The 21,153-nt window shown below is 40.2% G+C and overlaps 1 protein-coding gene and 1 long non-coding RNA gene across 3 annotated transcripts; both read right to left on the reverse strand.

The window, feature by feature from the left end:
* Positions 1–1,453: 1,453 nt before the first annotated feature.
* CHERP (calcium homeostasis endoplasmic reticulum protein) lies at positions 1,454–13,825 on the reverse strand. 2 transcript variants are annotated; one of them, XM_053464146.1, is made up of 19 exons: positions 13,670–13,825; positions 12,004–12,177; positions 10,678–10,862; positions 10,443–10,580; positions 9,355–9,506; positions 8,976–9,087; positions 8,766–8,855; positions 6,832–7,057; positions 6,503–6,681; positions 5,606–6,038; positions 4,870–5,108; positions 4,534–4,667; positions 4,349–4,435; positions 4,097–4,243; positions 3,468–3,578; positions 3,239–3,333; positions 2,812–2,997; positions 2,594–2,644; positions 1,454–2,111 (listed from the first exon to the last, which is right to left on the reverse strand). In XM_053464146.1, exons 1-19 carry the CDS (start codon positions 13,692–13,694, stop codon positions 2,074–2,076), a joined length of 2,802 nt encoding a protein of 933 aa, XP_053320121.1. In that variant the 5' UTR covers positions 13,695–13,825; the 3' UTR covers positions 1,454–2,073. The 2 variants fall into 2 exon arrangements, with proteins under 2 accessions (XP_053320121.1, XP_053320112.1); XM_053464137.1 differs by having other exon boundaries at positions 4,097–4,246.
* A 5,854-nt stretch (positions 13,826–19,679) lies between these two features.
* Positions 19,680–20,413, reverse strand: LOC128473772 (uncharacterized). Its single transcript, XR_008346293.1, has 2 exons — positions 19,785–20,413; positions 19,680–19,751 (listed from the first exon to the last, which is right to left on the reverse strand). It is a non-coding gene; the product is annotated as an uncharacterized LOC128473772 (long non-coding RNA).
* Positions 20,414–21,153: the final 740 nt, after the last annotated feature.

A 21,153-nucleotide genomic window follows, 5' to 3' on the forward strand; every position in this document is an offset into this window, starting at 1 on the left:
AAATTCTAAATGGAAAATTACCGTATTTGCTCGATTATAAGACAAGGTTTTTTTCAGAGCAAATCGGGGTCGTCTTATAATCAGACCTCAAAGTCTGACTATGAGACGACTAATATCCAGATCCCACGCAGTCTCAACCCCCCCGCCCCACTTACCGGTACTTCAGTGTCCCCGGTGTGCAGCTGTCATGTAGCTGGGGCAACGTGTAGACTCATGCTGCAGCCGGAAGGAGGCGTGGCTAGCAGCGGGGGTTGTCTCCGGTGCCGGCGCGGGGAACTCTGATCTCTGACAGCCGGGGAATGTCTGCGCGATGCACACAGACAATCCCCGCTGCTAGCCACGCCTCCTTCCGGCTGCAGCGTGAGTCTACACGCTGCCCCAGCTACATGACAGGAGACTCAGAAGTACCGGTAAGTGAGGCGGGGGAGGGGGGGAGTGTTAAATGGGGGGCATAAGGCATTTCTGGAGGCAGGGTGCTCTGTGAAATGCCTTTTAACCCCCTTAATGCCACTCTGCCTCCAGAAATGCCTTTTTAAACCTCTATTCGCCACTCTGCCTCCTGAAATGCCTTAAACCTCCCTATATGCCACTCTTCCCCATAATATGCCTTTTAACCCTCTAAGTGCCAGAGTGGCATATAGGGTTAAAAGGCATATCATGGGGCACAGTGGCATATAGGGTTAAATGGCATATCATGGGGCACAGTGTCATTTAGAGGGTTAAAAGGCATATCATGGGGCACAGTGGCATATGGGGGGATAAGGCATTTCTGGGGCAGATGTGCATAACTGGGGGGCAGGTTGGAAAATAGAAGGAAATAAAACCAAAATATTTTTCTCAATCATAGCTTTTATAAAAAAAAATAGTTTAAATGAATTAACATTTACTGGTAAAACTTTTTTCCTATAGGGTCATCTTATATTCAGGCTTTTTCTTTTTTTCCTAAATTAATATTAAGATTTGGGGGGTTGTCTTATAATCAGGGTCGTTTTATAATCGAGCAAATATGGTAATGTCCTTCCACAAATGGAATACTGTGTAGGCTTTATTAGACAACTACTTGTATGTATATATATATATGTGTATATATATATATATATATATATATATATTATATTATATTATATATATATATTATATTATATATATATATATATAGTAACTTTGGAAAGATTAAGACTCCTATCACTGAGAACATACTCAGTGAATGCATAACACAAGCTTATATTTGAAAGAATCTGTAGGAGCTGCAGTCTTTGTGACCGTGCAAATACCATAGTGAATAAAAAGTTTACCATGTGCCCCTGAAGGTAAATAAAACCCTCATGGCAGGATCATTATAATGAAGTCGCTGTGTTTCGATCCAACCCATCCTTCAGGTGGAGAGGAGTCAGAACTCCCCGCTGTTGCTGCCACCTGGAAGCCAGGGTAATCAGAAAGAAATAACACAGTGTCCTTATTTCATCATTTTATTTTACAAAAGACTGCATGAAAGGAGGGATGCCCACATACAAACAAAAGTTGTATTATAAATCTTTCCCAGCACCCAAATTAGTTACAGATTTGAATGTACGAGGATCAGTTTAAAAGGGAAGCAATATTTTGTAATTCACTGTCAATACAACCTACAATACAGTAGACTAATAGAACACATTTGTGGAACTGCTCTTTGCGGGCTACTGAGCCTATATCATCTCTATTAACAAAAAGCTTCCCATTCTCATATTACAATATACATACTTAAAGGAAAAATAAAACAGTTTCACAAGTAGAGCTTGACATTCCATCTGCTTTGGAGTGGAGGGGCAACTGCTGGTGTCAACTGTAGGAGGGAGGTTTGAACTACGACAGACTTCTCCTCAAAATATGAGACTCCCACTTTCTATGAGCCTGATTGTGTTCTTGACTTTTCATTTCTGTTGAAATGTCTGGTATTCCGTCTCTAAGTGACTAAAGCGATTTGGGTGGGTATCCAATTGAAGTAACCTCTTGCATCTTTAGTCCACCTCCTTTCCCTTAACTACATTGTGGTTTTGGTAAAAGTCTGGAAACAGGTCTTCATCTTAATTCATTTCATTCCTGGGCAGCAGCATCTGATCCCTCACGTTTCACTTTGAAAAAAAAATATAATTTATATTGTCACTTTAAAAATTGATGCACATGTCTTCACAGATATGAAATGGGAGGTTCTAATTTTTTTTTAGAAAAAGGGGATCAGGGTAGGTCCAGTCCCACTAACAGGCATCAGCAAGTGTAGCAAACAATGAAGTGAGCATACAGTGCATACCGCATACAGTGATCAGAACATTTCAGATTTGGAATGGAGAAAGACGTAAACCAACAATTTTTTTATGCACACACATTGCTGTGGTTTGCAAAAACACAGAATTAATGTCACCACAGATATGGCTATTGGTTCGCATGCGCTGGAAATTCGCTAACACTGACCCTCAATTAGAGTCACAAGCTTTACTGGCTGTCTAGATGGGTGCAGTGTGACACTATAGATATAGATTATCTATTTAGATTATTGTAATATATAATATTTTACAGAGTATAACAATATATACCAATAAATACAAGATATACTTACAGTTGCCTGGGGGATTTGAGCCAGGGGGAAAGGGACCACCTGCTTTGAAGTCTGAAGGAAAAAAAAATGTGAAGCGATACAAATGAGAATACTGTTCTACAGAAAAAATAGCCTTTTAAAAGTGAAAAGCTGCTAATGCACCAGATCGGAAGCACTTAAAATTAAAGTACTGGACACTTTTAAAGTTGCGTCTTCAAGTGAACCTTTGTAAAACTTACTCTCATCCCTGGCTTTCATGCGGGCGATGAAGGAATAGCTTTTGTTTCTACGGTAATTTTCATAAGGATCATCAAGGGAGACGCCTACACCTTTGTACTGGTCCCACTTGTCACGGATGTCTCCTCCTTTAATGGGGTCCTGGATTCCTTGTTCGTTAGCACCAAGTCCCCCAGCCCCACTCCATCCTGCACGGTGGGTTTGAAGAAAGAAACGTGAGCTTCCCAATAGAATGTGATGTCATGCAACGTTATACCTGTATATCTTTCAAAGGTTATTTTTATTCTTATATAAGAAATATGAATAATAAAACAATTATGGGCACATCACTTGCATATGTAGGGTATAAGAGAGATCCTCAAAAGTGATCTCTATTAATATAAGGGTTAGATGGCTCACTAAATGTAGCCCAAGTTCTCTTTATCTTACCCATTTTTACCAGCATCTGGTGGCCCTTGTTCTCCTCCCCAAGACGGACAGTGGGCACGGGGGCTCCTGAACCAGAACCCAGACCTGATGAGGAACTAAACATACAGCCAAAGCTATTAACAAAGCAGATGATTCAAAACTAATGTAAAGAGCAAGTCGGGGGGGGATACAAAAAACAAATTTCATATATGGATCGGACACATCAATAATAAAGAGTCATGACACTTACGGTGGTGTCGCACTGCGTGATCTGGACCTCTGTCTTCTGGTGGGTGAGAAGGATTTCGAACGAGATCTCGTCCTTGAGCGACTGCGGGAAGACCGAGACCTGCTCCTACTCCTGCAGCAAAATAAAGTGTAGAAATTGAATCCACATTATCAGTAGACCTTTATTTCCACATAAAAAGTCCACTGAATAACCAGTAGTAATGTATGTGGGAGCATCAGATGTCTGCACCTAGGTACTGGTTGCATCTTATTGACTACTGGCAAGGAGACTTGCAATTGATGTGTGCTCAAAAATCAGCAAGGTTAGATTCCATGTATGATCATGCAGCGGAGCAGGCATTGAGTCAAAATATCTATCCTCAGCATAGGACACTGAAAAACTTTTTGGTGTCTACAACAACATCCTACTGCAAACAATTGTGACTTGGGCACATGTACATTCGAGCACAATACCACAACAAGGTTAAGTTACACAGCAGATTTACAGTAATGGCATAACTTCATCATTCAGGCCACTGCAATAAAATTATTTGATACATAAGACTTAAGCGCACAAAACAAATTCACTTTGAGGGGTTGCGTCTAGTTTTTCTTGCTCTCAAGCAAGATGGAAGTGATGGCATGCATTACCTTGATCTGGACCTAGAATATGATCTAGACTGTGAACGAGATCTAGAACGTGATCCAGAATAGGACCGTGAGGATTTTGAAGATCTTGAGTTGGAGCGCGAGGAGGAGCGTCCGCGGCTTTTTGAACGGCTTTGGGATCTTGATTGCCTGCTGTGGAACACACATTTATGAGTGCCGACAACTTATTTCTACTGTGGTATCCTCTAATAGCAATGACTCGTTCTAACTGTGATTATTTAATGCTTTTCTCACCTGTTCCTCTTGTCCTGTCCTTTCCTTCGACGAGCCCTCATTTTTGCTCTGAAAAACTCATAGAGGCCATTCTGTTCCCAGCCCTCACTGTTTAATAGAAAAAGCATGCATACAAATGAAATATAATTTCTAAAATATAGCCTAATATATATATAATGAATAGATGTAACTTTTTATTTACTAACCTGTTCCGAGGTCTGTCATGTGATGGAGGACTGTAAAATGCCTCAACAGCAGCCAACAGTCTCTCACTGGGGGGCATTGGGGGAGGAAGTCTGATGTCCTTCGGGTCAAGAGGTTTGTACTCATGGTCTTCAAGCTACAAAAGATAAGAGTGGTGAGTGAAGGGGCAACAGCTGTACCAAAAATAAGGAATTTAGTTGCTACAGAACTGAAGCGCTCTAGACAGCCTCAAAATAGTTATTCCTTAGCTTTATTTAATCCCAAAACAAAATAACACACACACACAAACACCAGAGGTTGCAGCAGAGCTAAAACCAGACTTTCAAACAACAGTTTACCTTAACCAAGGGAGCCATGAGCCCAGCCGGAAGATCAAAATAGGGAACATTAGGGACTAGGCTAGGGTCATCGTGGTTGACATGTGGGGGGCCCTGTCTGCGCATGTGGGGAGGCTGCCCATTAAAGCCATGTGGTGGGGGTCCAAAATCTTGGTGCTGTGGCCCACCCCATGGCGGGTGCTCATTCATATTAGGATGTGGCATCCTGTGTCCCTGGTGGTGGTGCGGAGGTCCCATATCTAAACACCAAAACAAAGATGGAGGCGATAAACAAAATACTAAAAATATGTTGCATCCAAAACAGTTGTAAATGACGAATCATTGTGAAATCATTGTGAAAATATTCTGTTTTAGAGGAGTAATGTTAGAGGTTAAAACTGGAGGGTCCAAGGTTCAGATGTAATAAAGCTTTAAAGCTTTAAAATGGAACAGCCATCAGAAAGCAGTTAAAGCTTTACATTAGAAAAAATGGGTAGACTTTTTTCCATAAGCACCTTATGGCTATAGAAAGAGATAGTTATTTTAAGAGGAGTGCACAAATCAAATATCTTCAAACAAATTAAGTGCCGGGTGGGGTATTGGAAAAGGTTTCAAATGTCGCAATAAGGTTCCCTACAATAACTTACCATCACTCTGGCTAGTACTCAGTCCGTTCTAAAAAGTGTTTTCATGTTTAACCGTATCGTGAAGCACTGAGGAAAATGCACATAAAGACAGTGCACATGCAATGCATTACCTGCAGGAAACTCTCCTTGAGGATAATCAAATCTGTGAGGGAATGGTGGTCTCTCAAACGGATGTCGGGGAGGGAAATCTTCTTGCATAAAGCGTGGTGGAAACCGGTTAAAGTTGTGGGGATGTGGAGGCTGGTTAAATTGGGGTGGGTGTTGCTGGTGAGGTGGGAAAGGTCCCCGAAAATGAGGAGGTCTCTGCATTCTGAAATGTGGATCACGTTGAGTTCCTCCCCAGGGAGGCTGCTCATGCTGGTTGGTCCAAGGAGCATCAAACTGATTGTTCCAGGGGGGTTCTCGCTGGTTGTTCCATGCCGGATCAGGTTCATTGTTCCAGTTCGGGTCCCGCTGCTCACTCCACATTCCTTCGTGGCTATTGTTCCAAGGAGGACAGTGAGGAGGAGCTGGATGGTGAGGAAATGGTGGCTGTTCACAAGGCTAGAATGAGGAAACAAAACATAAGCCCAATTGATATTATATATTCATACAACATTTATTTAATTGAAAAATATAAGGATGTTCAGTGCTATAAGAATAGAGCTGACAGTAACTAAGGACCAGAGTGTAATTATGTTAATTATCTGTGTAATATAAAACATTGTTATCCAACAGGAAAAAAATGAAATGGTGTGGCAGATACTTTGTAATAAGACTTATCCACTGTATTTGCAGTTCTATGGTACCCTGGTCAGACTACAACATTCTAACCAAATAACAGAAAGATTTGCTAGTTTCAGGGCCTTGGTGCTTCACATAGTGCGTATTCTATATTATTGAGGGTGAATTATAGCCTGAATAATGAAACACATAGTACATGCCAAATACTTTCCAGTTTTAATATCACTTTAACATACTTTGACTTATTATCGTAGACTGTTTCTGTGCTAATGAGCTGCTTTTACCTGCTGTTGGCCCCAGGGAGCCATGGGCTGGGGCTGATCAAACCATGGTGGTTTGTTAGGTGGCATCTGTTCATGAGGGCCTGGTCCCCGTGCCCCTCCACTAGTGGCATCTGGTACAGTGCCAGGTGGGGGTTCAAATTCTGCAGGAGTCGGAATTGCTAAATTGGGTTTCACTTCCTCTGTGATAAAAAAAAAAAAAAAGGTATTGAGAAAAGGCTACATGCAAAAAATTGGGATAAGGAACTAGGAAAAGGTATAGCTGAAATGAATACAGGGGAAGGGTAACAGGTGTACAGGTTACATGTACAAGCGAGAGAGTCTTGCGTTACCTGGTGGAGGTACTTGGGCTGGAGCAGTAACAGGGGTAGAAGCTTGTGTTGGAGCCGCTTGTTCCGGGATGGGCTCCATCACAGCAATTTGAATTTGTTGCTGCTGTTGTTGTTGTTTTACTCCTGCCACAAACTCCTCATGCTGTGTCTTTAATGCCTGGATCTGCTGCTGGAAGGCCATCAGTATGGGTTGCACCACGTTGGAATATTCTGCCAGCAGGGCAGCCTACATGGGGGATTAAAATCAAGAAAATGGCATTCAAGCATTATAAAAAGGATCGGCATCATTAAAGGAGCACAAAGATACAATCACTACCTGCAAAAAGGTTAAAAACTAGCAAATTGGAAAATGTTGGTTATCTGTCCTCACTTACCAAATTTCCCATTTCATATAGCAGAGAGAGAGCAGATGTGTTTTTTTTATATATATAATAATTTAAAAAAAAGTTTACACCAAGGAAGAACCAATGACTGAGCCCTTGCTGGCTAATTTTACAGAACCATTCCAACAAACATTGGATTGGCTGTCACAGGGAAAAAGCGCTTAGGCAATTAAACACCGTAAAAGGTAGACAAGGCTCCAGGGCGAGATGGTATACAACCAAGGGTACTTAAGGAGCTAAGCACTATTTTTGATCTTTAACAACTATAGGTGTAGTGCGCCAATAGACTAGTGTAAGGCAGATTCAGTGCCCATATTTAAAAAGGGATTAAACCCCCAGCTTGGCAACTACAGGCCAGGGAGCTTGACATCTGTAGCGGGGAAATTATTTAAAGGGTTGCCAAAGGCATACATTCAAGAACACACCTTGAATCAGAATATAATTAGTAGAAGCATTGTTTTGTGAAAGACAGATCATCAAAGCCTTAGATGACATTTCTTCTAAGAGACAATGTTATGACTTCATGTACTACAGCACAATACCCCTGGAAAATGTAGTGGTATTTTGTGTTAGAACATCTAGGGTGTGTATGTGGGAATCAGCATCCATTCTGCCAAAAGAGCAATTGAGAGGTGTTTAATGGTGTTAAGGTCAGGGCTGCGTGCTGGCCACTCTAGTTCCTCCACCTCAAACCATATCTTTATGGACCTTGCTTTGTGCACAGGAGAAAAGTAATGATGGAGTAGGAATGGGCCTTCACCAAACTGATGCCACAAAGTTGAAAGCATACAATTGTCTAAAATGTCTCAGCATGCTGTAGCATTAACATTACTATTCACTGAAACTAAGGGGCCTAGCCCAAACCCTGAAAAACAGCCCCAGAACATTATTCCTCCTCCACCAAACTTCATACTAGGCACTATGCATTGTGGTAGGTAGCATTCTCCTGAGAACTACAGATATTGGGCTTGTGTGCAGCCGTTCGATCATGGAAACCCATTTCATGAAACTCCTGTGCTGATGTTGCTTTTAACTCTGTGAGCGGTGCTACAGAGAACAGGTCATTTTTACGTGATAAGTACTTCAGCACCGGCTTCCCTGCTCTCTGAATGCTAGTGGTCTACTGCTTCGTGGCCAAGCCGTTATTACTCCTAGACGCTTCCAGGGAAGATCTAGCAGGGCAGAATTTACATGAACTGACTTGTGGCAAATGTGGCATCCAACCACTGTGCCACTGTTAAAGTCACTGAGCTCTTCAGTATGATCCATCCTACTGCCAATGGAGATGACATACCTATGTTCTTAATTTTATGCATCTGTTAGCAATAGGTGTATGGCCTGGAACACCTTAACTCAGTTAGGTGTGCCGTCAACATACTATTGGTCATATAACATAGATGCTGGCCCAATAATAAATAGTGAAGTAACAGCATTAAAATCACAACTCTGCTGCCAACCCCCCTTTAGTGAATAAACCTTATTATGAGGTACATAAATAATTTGTAAGAACATACTATACTACATGTACAGATGAATGCGATAAATGTTTACCTGGTGTTGTCCTAAGCCAAGAGCGGGACTTTGCAACTGCTGGATTGTGGCCTCATCAAAGTAACCATTCTTTTCCCAAAGTTGAAGCAGCTTGTGAGAAGAAAAATAATTACTTGATTACATATGTGAATATATATTTTTTAATAAACCCAGCCATTTAAGACCTGAGCATTTAAGGTCAGTGGTATAAACAAAGTGCTGCAAACTCACCCGTGCAATCTTCTGCTGTTTGTCCTCCTCAACTGCTAGGAAGCTGGTACAGTAGAGGGGGACAACCACTTTTTGAAGAGCAGCCAACAAGTCCCGTGCTTGTTTCCTCTGGCTAGGGAAAGGATGTTTCAATGATAAATAAAATGTATTTCCTTTTTCAGATCAGTGGGGATGTCTTAATTTATCTGGCTACAGGTTATACTGCAACAGTAGGCTACAATGACAGCAACCGATCCAGCCTTATCGGTGGTACATGAATATAAAATGTTACGTGCCAATCAGGTACCATCATTTGTTTTTTTAAACTTTTCACCAAACAGTACTCCAAGCTAAAGATTGCAGCCAATAATTATTTCAACAAATTCTCCACAATCCTTACCAGTGGTGCAACACATCATTAGTCAGGTAGATTAGATGCAGGCGTAGTTCAAAGTGCGCCCCTTCAGCTGTGATTCGGTTACGCAGGTGTCCAGCCATCAGTTCGCAGTGCTGTGGGGACTTTGCATTGCTAAACATCCAGTTCTTGCCAGCCTAAGAACAGTTACAGAGAAAAGCTCTGTTTATCTTGATTTGTGATTCCATGTCAACACAATTGTGTTCACACAATTGGAGCAATACATTTGTTAGTGAATTGAATCACTTCAGCCTGTGCATTATGACATGCAAACCACATAGTTTGTCCTGTATGAAGGGCCACATTTTTCCCTGTACAAAGCTTAATCTCTGACAAACCATCTCATAGGTATAACTATGCATTATGCCGCATTGACTCAACTTCTCAAGGGAGAAACTTTACATGCACTTCCCAACGCATATGAAGTCAGGGAATTTTAATGATAATCTGCAGCCTCTCAGAGTGTATATATATATATATATATATATAATGCTGAGCGCAGTTGCACCAATCCAGAACAATCAATTTATGTATGAGACATGCAGAGACATGAGAAGGAAAGCAGTAGCACTCATATATAAATACAGACAGGCACAATGGTGATGATGGAAACACTGAAGAAATGTTAAAAGAGACACCGCCGCACTCACATGTGGTTTATAACATGATAATGGAGGAATCCCTTTACATTTTTGTGGCCCACCCCTAGTAAATTTGCCCAGGCCCCACAGATCTAAAGGGGTATTTAGAAAATGCGGTGACGTTTTGTAAAAGACCCAAGGTTACTAATTTACCCATTTAATTAACGTATATTTCCTTTTTTTTTCTTTACAGAGAAATTTAAATATCTTCCAGTGTGTTGGAAACACAAAAAAAGACACTTACACAAGAGTGAGGATTAGTATATATTCATTTGAAGCCATTCCAGCCCTCGATCGCACTTTACTGCACATGACGGCTGGATAATTTATTTTCTAATAGTTCAATTCAAACTCAGAGATGTATAGTGAAGTTGTTTGCAATAGTATATTCTCCTTTGAAGCATGTGTGTAAGAGCAGATAATGTTACTCACAGATATGGCATCCTTTGTGCATGTGTCAATTATTGGTTGCAGAAGATTATCAAACTCAGTCATGTCCAGTTGGGTCTCCTCTCGCAGTTTTTGCATTTGTTGTTCAATAGCATGTGCCACTGCTGCAGTGACTTGCTCCTGCCACAGACAAAAAAAGGTAGGTCAAAATGTGGTGCCAAGCTCACATAATCAAGCAAGCAAGCCATAAGTAAATTTCTTCAGACACCTACGGTACCTGTCTCATGGACAGAAGCTGCTGTTCCTGCTGCTGAAGATTCCATTGGCTCTGCTGAATAAGTTCCTCGATAGGAGGGGCACCTTGTGGCGGCGGTACTAGTGTAGGAGGCAGAGGCAATGATGGCGGGGGTAAGGTGGGGATTTGAGTCTTGGGTTCTAAATCCTGAACCTGTTTGCAAAGCACTAAAGTGAAGGGAATAACACACATTAACTAAAGCACAAAAATCGTCAATAACATTAAAACATCAAACCAAGTATCTGAACCTAATGTAACATTTTTGGTATCTATTATGCAGTTAGTCAGCATATGTTATATACAAACAAAATTATGGAAAGCCAACAGCCATTTCAAGATATGCCACTCTGCCCTCCGCCCCGACTTACAATACATCCCCAGACTCACTGGTGTATACAAGGGGGAGCCGGTGGACGTCAAGCAGCGCTGCCCGCAGCAGGGCTAAACGAAAAGAAAAACGCCTGCCCAGCATTGCATGTCCCGAGCGTCGGATGATATGAGCTGCGGATCCCTGCGCTAAACCCCGATTATAGGCCGCACTTTAAAGTAAGGGAAAAAAGTGCAGCCTATAATTGGGCCAATACGGTACCTACATTTATAGGATTTGATACAATTTGATACGACATTTGTTCACGGACGTTCACTACCCTGACAAAGGAGCTAAAAAATAACCTTTAGAATAACTATTAGAAATTGTAGTTTATGTAATTACAATCATGCTAAAGCTGTGTTTAATTACAAAAGTTAACTAACTTTTAAAGTTAAATTTTACGGATTAGGTAAAACAGCCTCTCTGAGAAGAAAAAACTGCCTGTAAGGACTTTTGATGTAACGCACTACTACAATTATTATGGTCCAAAGTCAATAAAACCAGGAACGCATACCTTAAGAAAACTGAGTTGAATTACACTTGATTCCAAATGCAAACACTAAGTTTACCTATTACAAGAAAATGCCCCCATAGTTTGCATCCTTAGATGGAATTTTTTTGGTAAGTACCAATTCCTATATCCAGTACTACACTCCCAATACTTTTAGAAGTTAATGTGACAGCATTGCTGAACCTAGCTAGAAGGGAGAATGCATGCCCTCCCTTTATCAAGCAGATACAAATACCCTGCATCCCTGTCCTGCATCAGAACGCAGCCCCTAAGTAAGCAAATTAATTTAGCATAGGTTAGTGAATTACTGCCCGAACTGCATGAGTTGCCTTCTGTACCCCTGAAGAAAACACGACTCTTTTAGACTCCTAGTGAGATGTAATTAGAAGCACTGGTGCATTGGGACTAGCACAAGGATAAAACGTACACTGCTGTTGTTCCAAAGCAAGTTTACATTTGTAATAGTTGTAATATTCTCCTCCAAACAGAAATGAGAACTTTGGGTTGTCTTTCTGCTTTTCCATAGTCATCTTCTCAAATTCTGGGCCATTTCGTGCCACAAACTGTGCCAGCTTGTCGATGACATTCCGAAGTTCCTGATCTGTTAACAGAGAAAACAAAGGAAAGAGTTCTGTCAAAGGTCCATTCAAACTAACAAATCAAAAACTGCAGATTACCACATAAAATATTAGCAGATATCTGCAGTCTCTAGAGATGGTTTAGCTTTAATGTATAAAAAGAAAGTGTTTAATACAGTATTCATACATATCCCTAAAAAATGTAATCTACAGTCCTCCTTGTATATATACGTTACACAAAACCATTTTTACCAAATCACAGTATCTGAAAAGGCATGGATTGCCAAAGTATATATATGATATCATTTTAACCTCATCCATTAGTCCTAACAGACTATATAAATATTAGCGGGAAGGCAGCAATCCTTGAATATGTTTATTAGTTAAAGGGAAATGAGAGAAAGAGCGAAAGAATATTAATCTGAAAACATACATTTTTGGGTAACTGAACTGTAAAATGACTGACCTGGAGCAATAGCCAGAGCTATTTAAAATAGTCTAAAATTACTTTTTGACTATTCAGTAAATGTAAACAGGTTAAAATGAGGAAATCATGTGGAAGATACAGCTACCAGTGTTTGTTGTTTGTGACATTTCTAACATGTCCCAGCCGGTCATAGTTACATCAGTTCCATTCTGATTTATTAGTTAAGCATTCAGTTCTATGAGGTGAATTCAATGTAACAATCTCTCAGCAACAATTGCAACTCACAAAATGCTTTCATGAAGTGACTTCTTCCAAAATTATAATCTACTTGAAAACATTTATGCAATAATTTGGAATAACTGTCGCAGCCATGATAAATTTAGAAGAAACCTCCAAGATCCTTTTATTTATTTTTTTTACAAGAGAATGTGTTTTTTTCTCCTTAGTGCAATGTCTTAATTATAATTTTGTAGATATTAAAGAAAATTATTTACTCAATCTTTCTCTTCAAAAGCAATTACTTTCATAGGGGCTCTTCTTACAATTCTGCATTCGTACACACACTAATATATATATCTATATATATATATATATATCTATATATCTATATATATCCAGGATAACACTACATAAAACATAACACACAGAATATGTATAGGCATATATTTTATTTTATGTGCAATGTATGCCTCTGTCTGACAAAACAAGAAAGTGACTTAAAACGTCATATTATATATAAGTAGATATACACATATATACTAAAATGGAAAAATGAATTCAAAATTTCGATGACAGGAGCAATTATGTTGCGCTAAAATAAAAACAGTAAATGAGGGGGGGCATATGGCCCTACTTCGTTTATCTGTAACTTACTAAGGTATATTGTTTTGTTTATTTACACTTCATTCACACTACGCATTGATAAATAAAGTAGGGAATGTACGAGGCCTACATGTTGCCCCAGGATTAAGCCGTTCATTGGAGGTCCGTCCGTAGGTTATTAATAAAACTGGTGCGTTGAAATGCACTGGAAGAGGCTAGTAGGACACAGGCCTGTTCATCCTACTATCTATGATCAGTTTTCTTACCGTCTGGGGGTAGCGGCACCTCCATGACCGCAAATATCGGGAGAATCGAACCCAAGCGCCGAAAATCCTCACAAACGGATACGGCCCCTCACACACACTGAAAACGGAAGTGTCGCACAATACGGCTAAGAAACGCGTCTCAAAAATGCATAGGCCAGAGCGGAGGAGCTGTGAGGTAAAGCGAAAAGCGCGTTACTGTAATAGAGCTCTAAATACAAGAGACAATAACGCTACGTTTGTATGTGTTCTTTATAGAAGTCATTGGTTTAGTCGCTTGAATGGACGCGGGGCTATGTTTGTCTTCAGCCAAATGGATGGCATTCTATTCTAAATTAGAAGTATTACATCGACTGCTTGATACTTCTGTTGTCTTGAGCCCGTGGTAGAAAGCGGACCACTGGAAATGTTATATGTTGTTGTAACTTTATCATTTTAATCACATTGGCCGTTTCCCCCCAGAGTTAATACATTTCTCTTGTTGCTGACCTGCACGGTTAACCTTTGTGAGGCAGGACCAATTTTAAGATCTTTGCTGCACCCAGGTGAGCATGTATTTTATTCTTTTCAGGAGAAGGTAAACTATTCAAGTATACTTAGTTTAAAACAAGCCACACATTCCATCAAATTATATCAGAGCTGCTCTCAGGATTTCAGGGGCCCCTACGTCTCTGGGTTTTCCCAAAGGCTCCAGGAGAAATGCCTGTTATCCTGGTTAACACCCGAATCCTTCAGGTCATGGGAGCGGGGTCCTGACACACCCCACTTCCCGCCCATTTGGGGGGGGTCCTGCAACATCAGCTGGACCACCTGTGACATAAGCAGGACCACCAACCGACGTCAGCGGGTAGACCTGGCCGCATCCCGAAAGTAGTTGGATATGACACAGTGCCCATCACCTTGCAGCGCTTGGACAGGTACTCCTATCACCCAGTGAAGGTTATGGCCCTGTAAAGGCACTAATGCATATCAGGAAAACAGATGCCTGCTGTAGGGGCATGTGTAGAGTATTTGGCTCCCATGGCCGTGTCTCCATTCCTGGTGCTCTGCTTCTCCTGCCTCTTCTTTCTTTGTCAGCTTCACCCTGGTATCAGCTATGCTGTCTAAGCTCAGTGGAGCACCTCAAAAGGGAGGAGCCTCAGAGCACACGCTGTCCCCCGATTGGCGGAGCTAAAAGAGTCTGTCCACATGGTGCGCGCCATGGCTCCGATGTTTGGAGGAAGTCCTATTGGAGGCCTGGTCAATGCCGACGAAGAAAGTAGACAGAAGGAGAGGCAAGAGAAGAATTTGAGCTGCAGGAAAGGAGACCGGGACACAGAAGCGGTTGTCGGAGAAGATAGGGAGATATTGAGAGGAATGGGACTTCTGTGTGGCACCCCACTGTTGAGTGGCACCTGTGGGCGGACTGTCCCCTACGTACGCCACTGACCTGCTGGTCTTGCCCCGCTGTCATGGGGCAGGTTACTGGGTGTCTTTTTACGGAGTGTTGCTTGGTCACTCTGTCTGCTCACCCTATGCTGTTTAAAGATGCAAGTAACAAAAGGGCGTTCTAAACTGCATTTAGTTAAATCTGGAACTTGACAATGTCCCAGAACTAGGCTCCCCTGGACATGGGACAGCTTCCATAATTTAGCACTCATAATTTAGGAACAAGTGGTGTACAAGCTATAGAATGGGAGGTGGAGGGTTTGAAGGGAAAGTTTTCCTGCCCAATGATTTGGGGGAGGAGGGGGCCAGTGTTGTAAGATTGTTGCAATATTGGTATGAAATGTTTCAAAACTAAATAAAAAATCAAAAACTTTTTCTTAAAAGCGCTGATCCCATTAGTGAGTTTATCCAATATGTGTGGTTGTACGTGAATTACACACAAACCCATGTAGGTGACAGCACATAATATATTGTGGGTTTGCATGCATAAGGTTAAATTGCTTAGAAATACTTTATAATAATAAATAATGTTAATTATTGTAATAGCATAACCACACATAAGACATGCTGGTACAGAGGATCCTGCTCCTGTGAGCTTACAATGTATTAGGAGGTTCAGGGAAAATTGGAGAGAAGGTGAGGGACCATTTGGGTGAGGATGATTTCATTGTTACGACGGTCATTCTCCGGGAGTTTCTCAGAGCATGAGCATCGAGGAGTGCTTAAAACTGGAATAGGTAAGGGGGACGCAGACAGAACAAGATAGGGATTTTGCTAAAATACATTCAGCCTGTAAAATTCTGGAAGCGTGAAGTAATAACAGTTAAGTAGAGTCTCCAAGTTTCTGACAGAACAAAGAACAGGGAAGTATTTTGAGATAACAGCAGGTATGTAGGGGTACAGTGTTTTTAAGGGCTCTCTAAGGTAAGGATCAGAATTTTATTGTTGAAGGTATGGGGAACCGATGGAGGGGATGGCACAGTGAGGCAGTAGATGAAGAGCAATGGGCTAAAGTGATTAGTCTGACAGGTGTTCAGAATGTATTAGGTTGGTGAAAGGCAGGAGGCCAGTTAGTAGGGAATTGAAATAATCCAGATGCGACACCACTCTGTCAAGAATTCAAATTGTCCTGTGTGAGGAAGGGACACATTTCATGAGTTAATGGGTGTGAGGGGTGAAGGAGAGTGCAGTCAAGCCATGGACTATAGGTGATATCAAGAATTGGGGATAGAGGAGATATTTAACTCTCTGGGAGCAGGATGCAATCCAAGATGCAGCATGCAGAGGAACAGTTAGGTAAGCTAGAAGTATGAGAGGCCAGGAGAGTAACGATAGAATAGCAGGCCATCAGCATTGTAGGGAAATCCAAAAAAAAATATATAGGTGATTGTAGACTAAATGTTCCATTACTTTGGAGTTTGAAACATATGTAGAACTAGAAAGGGACATTTTACTCTCCCTGACGCCCTCGCTATAGAAGAATACATACAAAAATATAAAACATCCCTGACCTTTAATCTGCAGTCTTGCTATAGCAGCTGCCCTCCTATAAGGCCTGGCATTTCATGCCAATGACTGACTGCTTGAAGCAGTCCCTCGGTGACAGAAAACTGCTCCGATTGAAATTAGCGGGAACCCTTTCTACACACACTGATGGTTGTCTCAACAGACCCCTGCACACAGCGTTGCCAAGCCAGCACTGGACTGCCTGGAGGTGCAGGGCATTTAAACAGAGGCAAAACCAGCACAAAAATTAAATAGGACAGCACAGCTGCCATATGCATTAAAGTGTATTTGATGGCTGGAGTGCCCCTTTAAGATGGGAGGGATGAGAACATGAAAAAATGCATGTGGTAATAGAGGTTAAACATGTGGGTTTAGGGCATGTGTAAAGTGCAGCAAGAGATGGAAAGGAATAGGGCCAAGTTGGTAGGATAAGAAGACATCTTAATATAATCAATTTAACCGGGGAAGGGGGTAGAACTTGCATTTTCTCTGTCCTAACTTTCCTCCCGTTCCTTCTTTGTGCATGTACTTACAGGAAGCTTTCTTTTGAAACCATAATCATATACAGTGGAAAGAAAAAGTAAATCGAACGCTTTGGAATTACCTGGCCTTCACCGTTACGTGTTCATAAAACGTGATCTGACCTAAATCTATATCATAAGTATAGACCTGCACATTCGGGAGGAATTTTAGATCATTCTTCCTAACAGAATTGCATCAGCTCAAATTTTTAGGATGTCTGGTGTGAATTTTCTTAAGCCATGTAGATTTACTTCGATGTTTAGGGTCATTCTTCTTCCCCAACTTCTACTGAGCTTCGGCTGATGGACAACCATCCTGACATTATCTTCTATGATACCTTGATAAACTTGGAAATTCATTGTCCTCTTGCTGATTGCAAGCTGTCCAGATCCTAAGGCAGCAAAGCAACCCCAAATTATGATGCTCCATCCGCTGTACTTCACTGCTGGAATGTTTTCATGATGGTATGCAGTGCCATTTTTATGCCAAATGTAGCTCTTCGTGTTCTTCTCGAACAATTCAACCTTAGTTTCATAAGTCCATACATATATGGTAGACTCATGATCAGAGATGTTAACTAGTTCCAATGATACATTCAAGCCTTTCACTCAATGTTACTCAATGGCTCCTGGGCAGGGTGCCCACTTCTAGTAGCCACAGTACTCAATGGTCCCCACTTATAAACAATTTGTCTAACTGGGGACTGATGAATATGTAAACTATTTGAAAATGCTTTGAAACCCTTTCTAGCTTTATGCAAATCAACAATTCCTGATTGTAGGTCTGCTGAGGTTTTTTTTTGTGAGGCATGGTCCACCATCAGCAGATGTTCTTCAGAATAGCAAACTCAAATGTTTTAGTGTTTTCTTTATGTCAAAGTAGCTCTAACACTCACTTCCAATCCAGTTCCCAGATTTGAGAACTCCTGACTCCAATTAGCTTTTGTTGAGGTGATTAGCCTAGAGGGATCACATACTTTTTCCAACCCACACTGTAAATATTTGAGTTATGTATACAATATAGACAAAAAAAGTACAACCATTTGTGTGTTATTATTAGCTTGTTCATTATTGTAACAGATGAAGCTCATATCTTCAGACAAATTTATGCATAAATGCTGGTAATTGACAGTGTTTATAAACTATATTTAGCATGAAATCTAAACTGAGCAAAAATTTAAACATTTTCACAGTTTTACTCATTACATTTTGTACACAGCTAATAAAGATGAAAACAAAAAAAAAAAAAAAATTCTAAATATAAATTTACTTAACTTTGACCTAACCTAAAATTGTTGTTCCCAAAATAGGTTTTTAAAGTTCGGTCCACTGGGACTAAGGCCACATTGGTCACACAGTCCAAATCTGCCCAATCTGTCTCTGAAATCAGTACTGTTTAGGCATATATGACCTCCCTAAATGTGTGTGGAGTGTAAGTAAAGGCTAAGATGGATGAGTTTCATATAACGATTTGCTACTTAAATAACAAAACAAGCATGCCATGGATTTTAAAAGTACAATAGTATTTTTGAATGGTTCCCCTTAGCTGACCTTTTGGACCTGTGGATGTAACACAGGTTGAAAAAACACTCACAAAGAAGGTGGAGGCAATACCCATCACCAACAGTTGTCAGCATTCACATTGAAAGATGTTATTTTAGTCAGTTCTAATATCCAGTTATTTCTGAATGGACATTTTTTTCTGAAACAGAGTTCTGGCTAATAGTACAGCTACAAACCAAATGTGGCTTTTTAACAATAGTTACTATTTAGCTGAAAGAAAATTCATTCACATTTAAGTATAAATAAGCAACTTTTTATTGTTCCAATCCCTTTCAGACACAACTCAAACAAGCAGAGACAAATTTCACAGTACATAAACAAATCCCCCATGAACGTAACTAAAAAAATGACTTTATACAGTACAAGATTGAAATTCGGCTCGCAAACACTAAAATGTTCACCAAGCGACTTCATTATCTGTTATATATGACACTTAATGATCATATATACATAGTACATGTTCATATATACTCTGCCAATAAATAGGATCATTTACATACAAAGCCAGTGTTTTACTTAGTATAAAGGGGAGGTTGGGGTAGAAAGGCAGGGAAGTCACATAATGAATTGGCATCATGCATGTTGGTCTGGATGTGTACACAAAGTAGAATTGCCAACAAATTAGACAACCCCACTTTAATGAAGGGCACATATCCCCGTGATGAAAAACAAAAGAAGTCCAGTTTAAAATGTTACAATAAAATTGCTACATCGTAAGTTCAGCTAGATCTTTCTATCTTGGTCTTTGGAAGTTTATGCAATTTGTTCCATCATTTTTCAGATCCTAAACTGAGTTTAGTAAATAGAGATATATGATACAGACCTTCAGCCATTTGACAAAACACCTCCCATCAGCTATTGCCATCCCAAAAAAAAATACAGCACATGGAAACGTTTGTAGGACTCTAACACGAGCTCGAAATTTGCAGTCAAGAGTGTGCAGCATTTTTAGCTTTTTTTTTTTTTTTTAATGTCAGACTTTTTATGCTTTTGGGCAGAAAACACCTTGAAGAGATTCCTCATACATTATAGCTTGGTTTTATTTAGAGGTAATCATAACCCACATTCTAAAGTGCATTTCTCTTCCATTCAACAGAAACGCAAAATGTTTGTTTTTTTTAACTAATTGTTTTGCCAGGTATTCAAGTTTTATTTTCTGTCCTATTTTGTTAGATTATTTATCTCCTTGAACAAAAGCAAGAGTTTTTTTTTTAAAGAAAAAGTTTAATTTACATCTTCGGATTAGCTACATCCTTTTATATTCATCAAAACTAACTACTACACAAAAGCTTTTAACCCTGTTATTCTCTAAGCTACTGTTTCCATACATAAAAAAAAAGTGACAGCTTACTATGTTAGAGTGAAGTAAGGCCAACTTTGGCACTCATTGTTGGGACTATAATAGATATCCAGTAAAAATACAGGGCGTTAATATTCACTAATCAGTGAGTCAGATGAGTTTCAGGAAGAGGAAGAAAAAAAAACTACCTCAAATCATGAAGAGGCAGACATGACGTTTAACCCTCCATACTATGTAGTTCAATCTGTTTAATTCATCGATGCACTGCAAATCACATGAGGCTCACTAATTGGTGAATATAGCACTGGAGAGCTAAAACGTGATGGTCCTTCTTGAGGAGGTACAAAGTGGACAGCACCAGATTTACTAAAGTAAATTAAATAAAGTAATTTCTTTATACAGACTTTATGAATAGTGTGATAATTTCCCCACATTTGCATTAAAAGAAGTGCAGTGCATCTGGCTGAAATATGTGCTTCATATACATTCCAAAAAAAAACAAAAAAAACATTTGTTACAGAAACATTAGATTCCAGCAAGCATATCTTTTCAGGATAGTTTGGCTCTGTAACCAAATGCACTAGTAGCCACAACAAATGAACTACGTGCTACACTTAGCTAAGCTCTTCTCCGTTGCATGGTGTTGATGCTCCCACACTCCAGCAAACGCCCTCTCTGTCTTGCGGGGAAAAATATATGTCCTGTGTGGGGATCAGTTTACCAATATGCAAATTAAAGGGGGGTTTTAGCACTGAAATGTATAATCTAGCAGCATAATATTAAGATTCAAATCTTTACCCCCAACCTCACAACTACTCACAATATACAGAAAATGTTGCACAGGATGGGAGAGGGGGTTAAAAAAAAAAACAAAAAAACTCATATTTTAATAAATTTACATCACCGTTGAAAAGTTGGGGTCACTTAAACGTCCTTGTTCTTGAAAGAAAACCAGATTGCGTCCATTAAAATAACACCAAGTGGATCAGAAATACAGCGTAGACGTTAAATGTTGTAAATGACTTATAGCTGGAAATGGCTCATTTTTAATTGCCTTGTTTTGTTAGCTAATCCAAGTTTGAGTTTAAAAGGTCTAATTGATCATTATGATGCCACAGCTAGAAATGTCCTTTTTTCCCCCATGAACACAGCTAAGTGACCCCTAATTT

This window comes from Spea bombifrons, chromosome 1 (genome assembly GCF_027358695.1).
Source record: "Spea bombifrons isolate aSpeBom1 chromosome 1, aSpeBom1.2.pri, whole genome shotgun sequence".
NCBI classification, from domain to species: Eukaryota; Metazoa; Chordata; class Amphibia; order Anura; family Pelobatidae; genus Spea; species Spea bombifrons.

What these genes read in the sequence shown, in the direction of transcription:
- CHERP (XM_053464137.1), bottom strand. Translation starts at nt 13,694, where the DNA reads ATGGAGGTGCCGCTACCCCCAGACG. An exon ending in TATTCTAGGTCCAGATCAAG is followed by an intron (nt 3,579 to 4,096) that starts GTAATGCATGCC and finishes ATTTTGCTGCAG; the next exon opens with GAGTAGGAGCAGGTCTCGGT. An exon ending in CATGAAAGCCAGGGATGAGA is followed by an intron (nt 2,645 to 2,811) that starts GTAAGTTTTACA and finishes TTTTTCCTTCAG; the next exon opens with ACTTCAAAGCAGGTGGTCCC.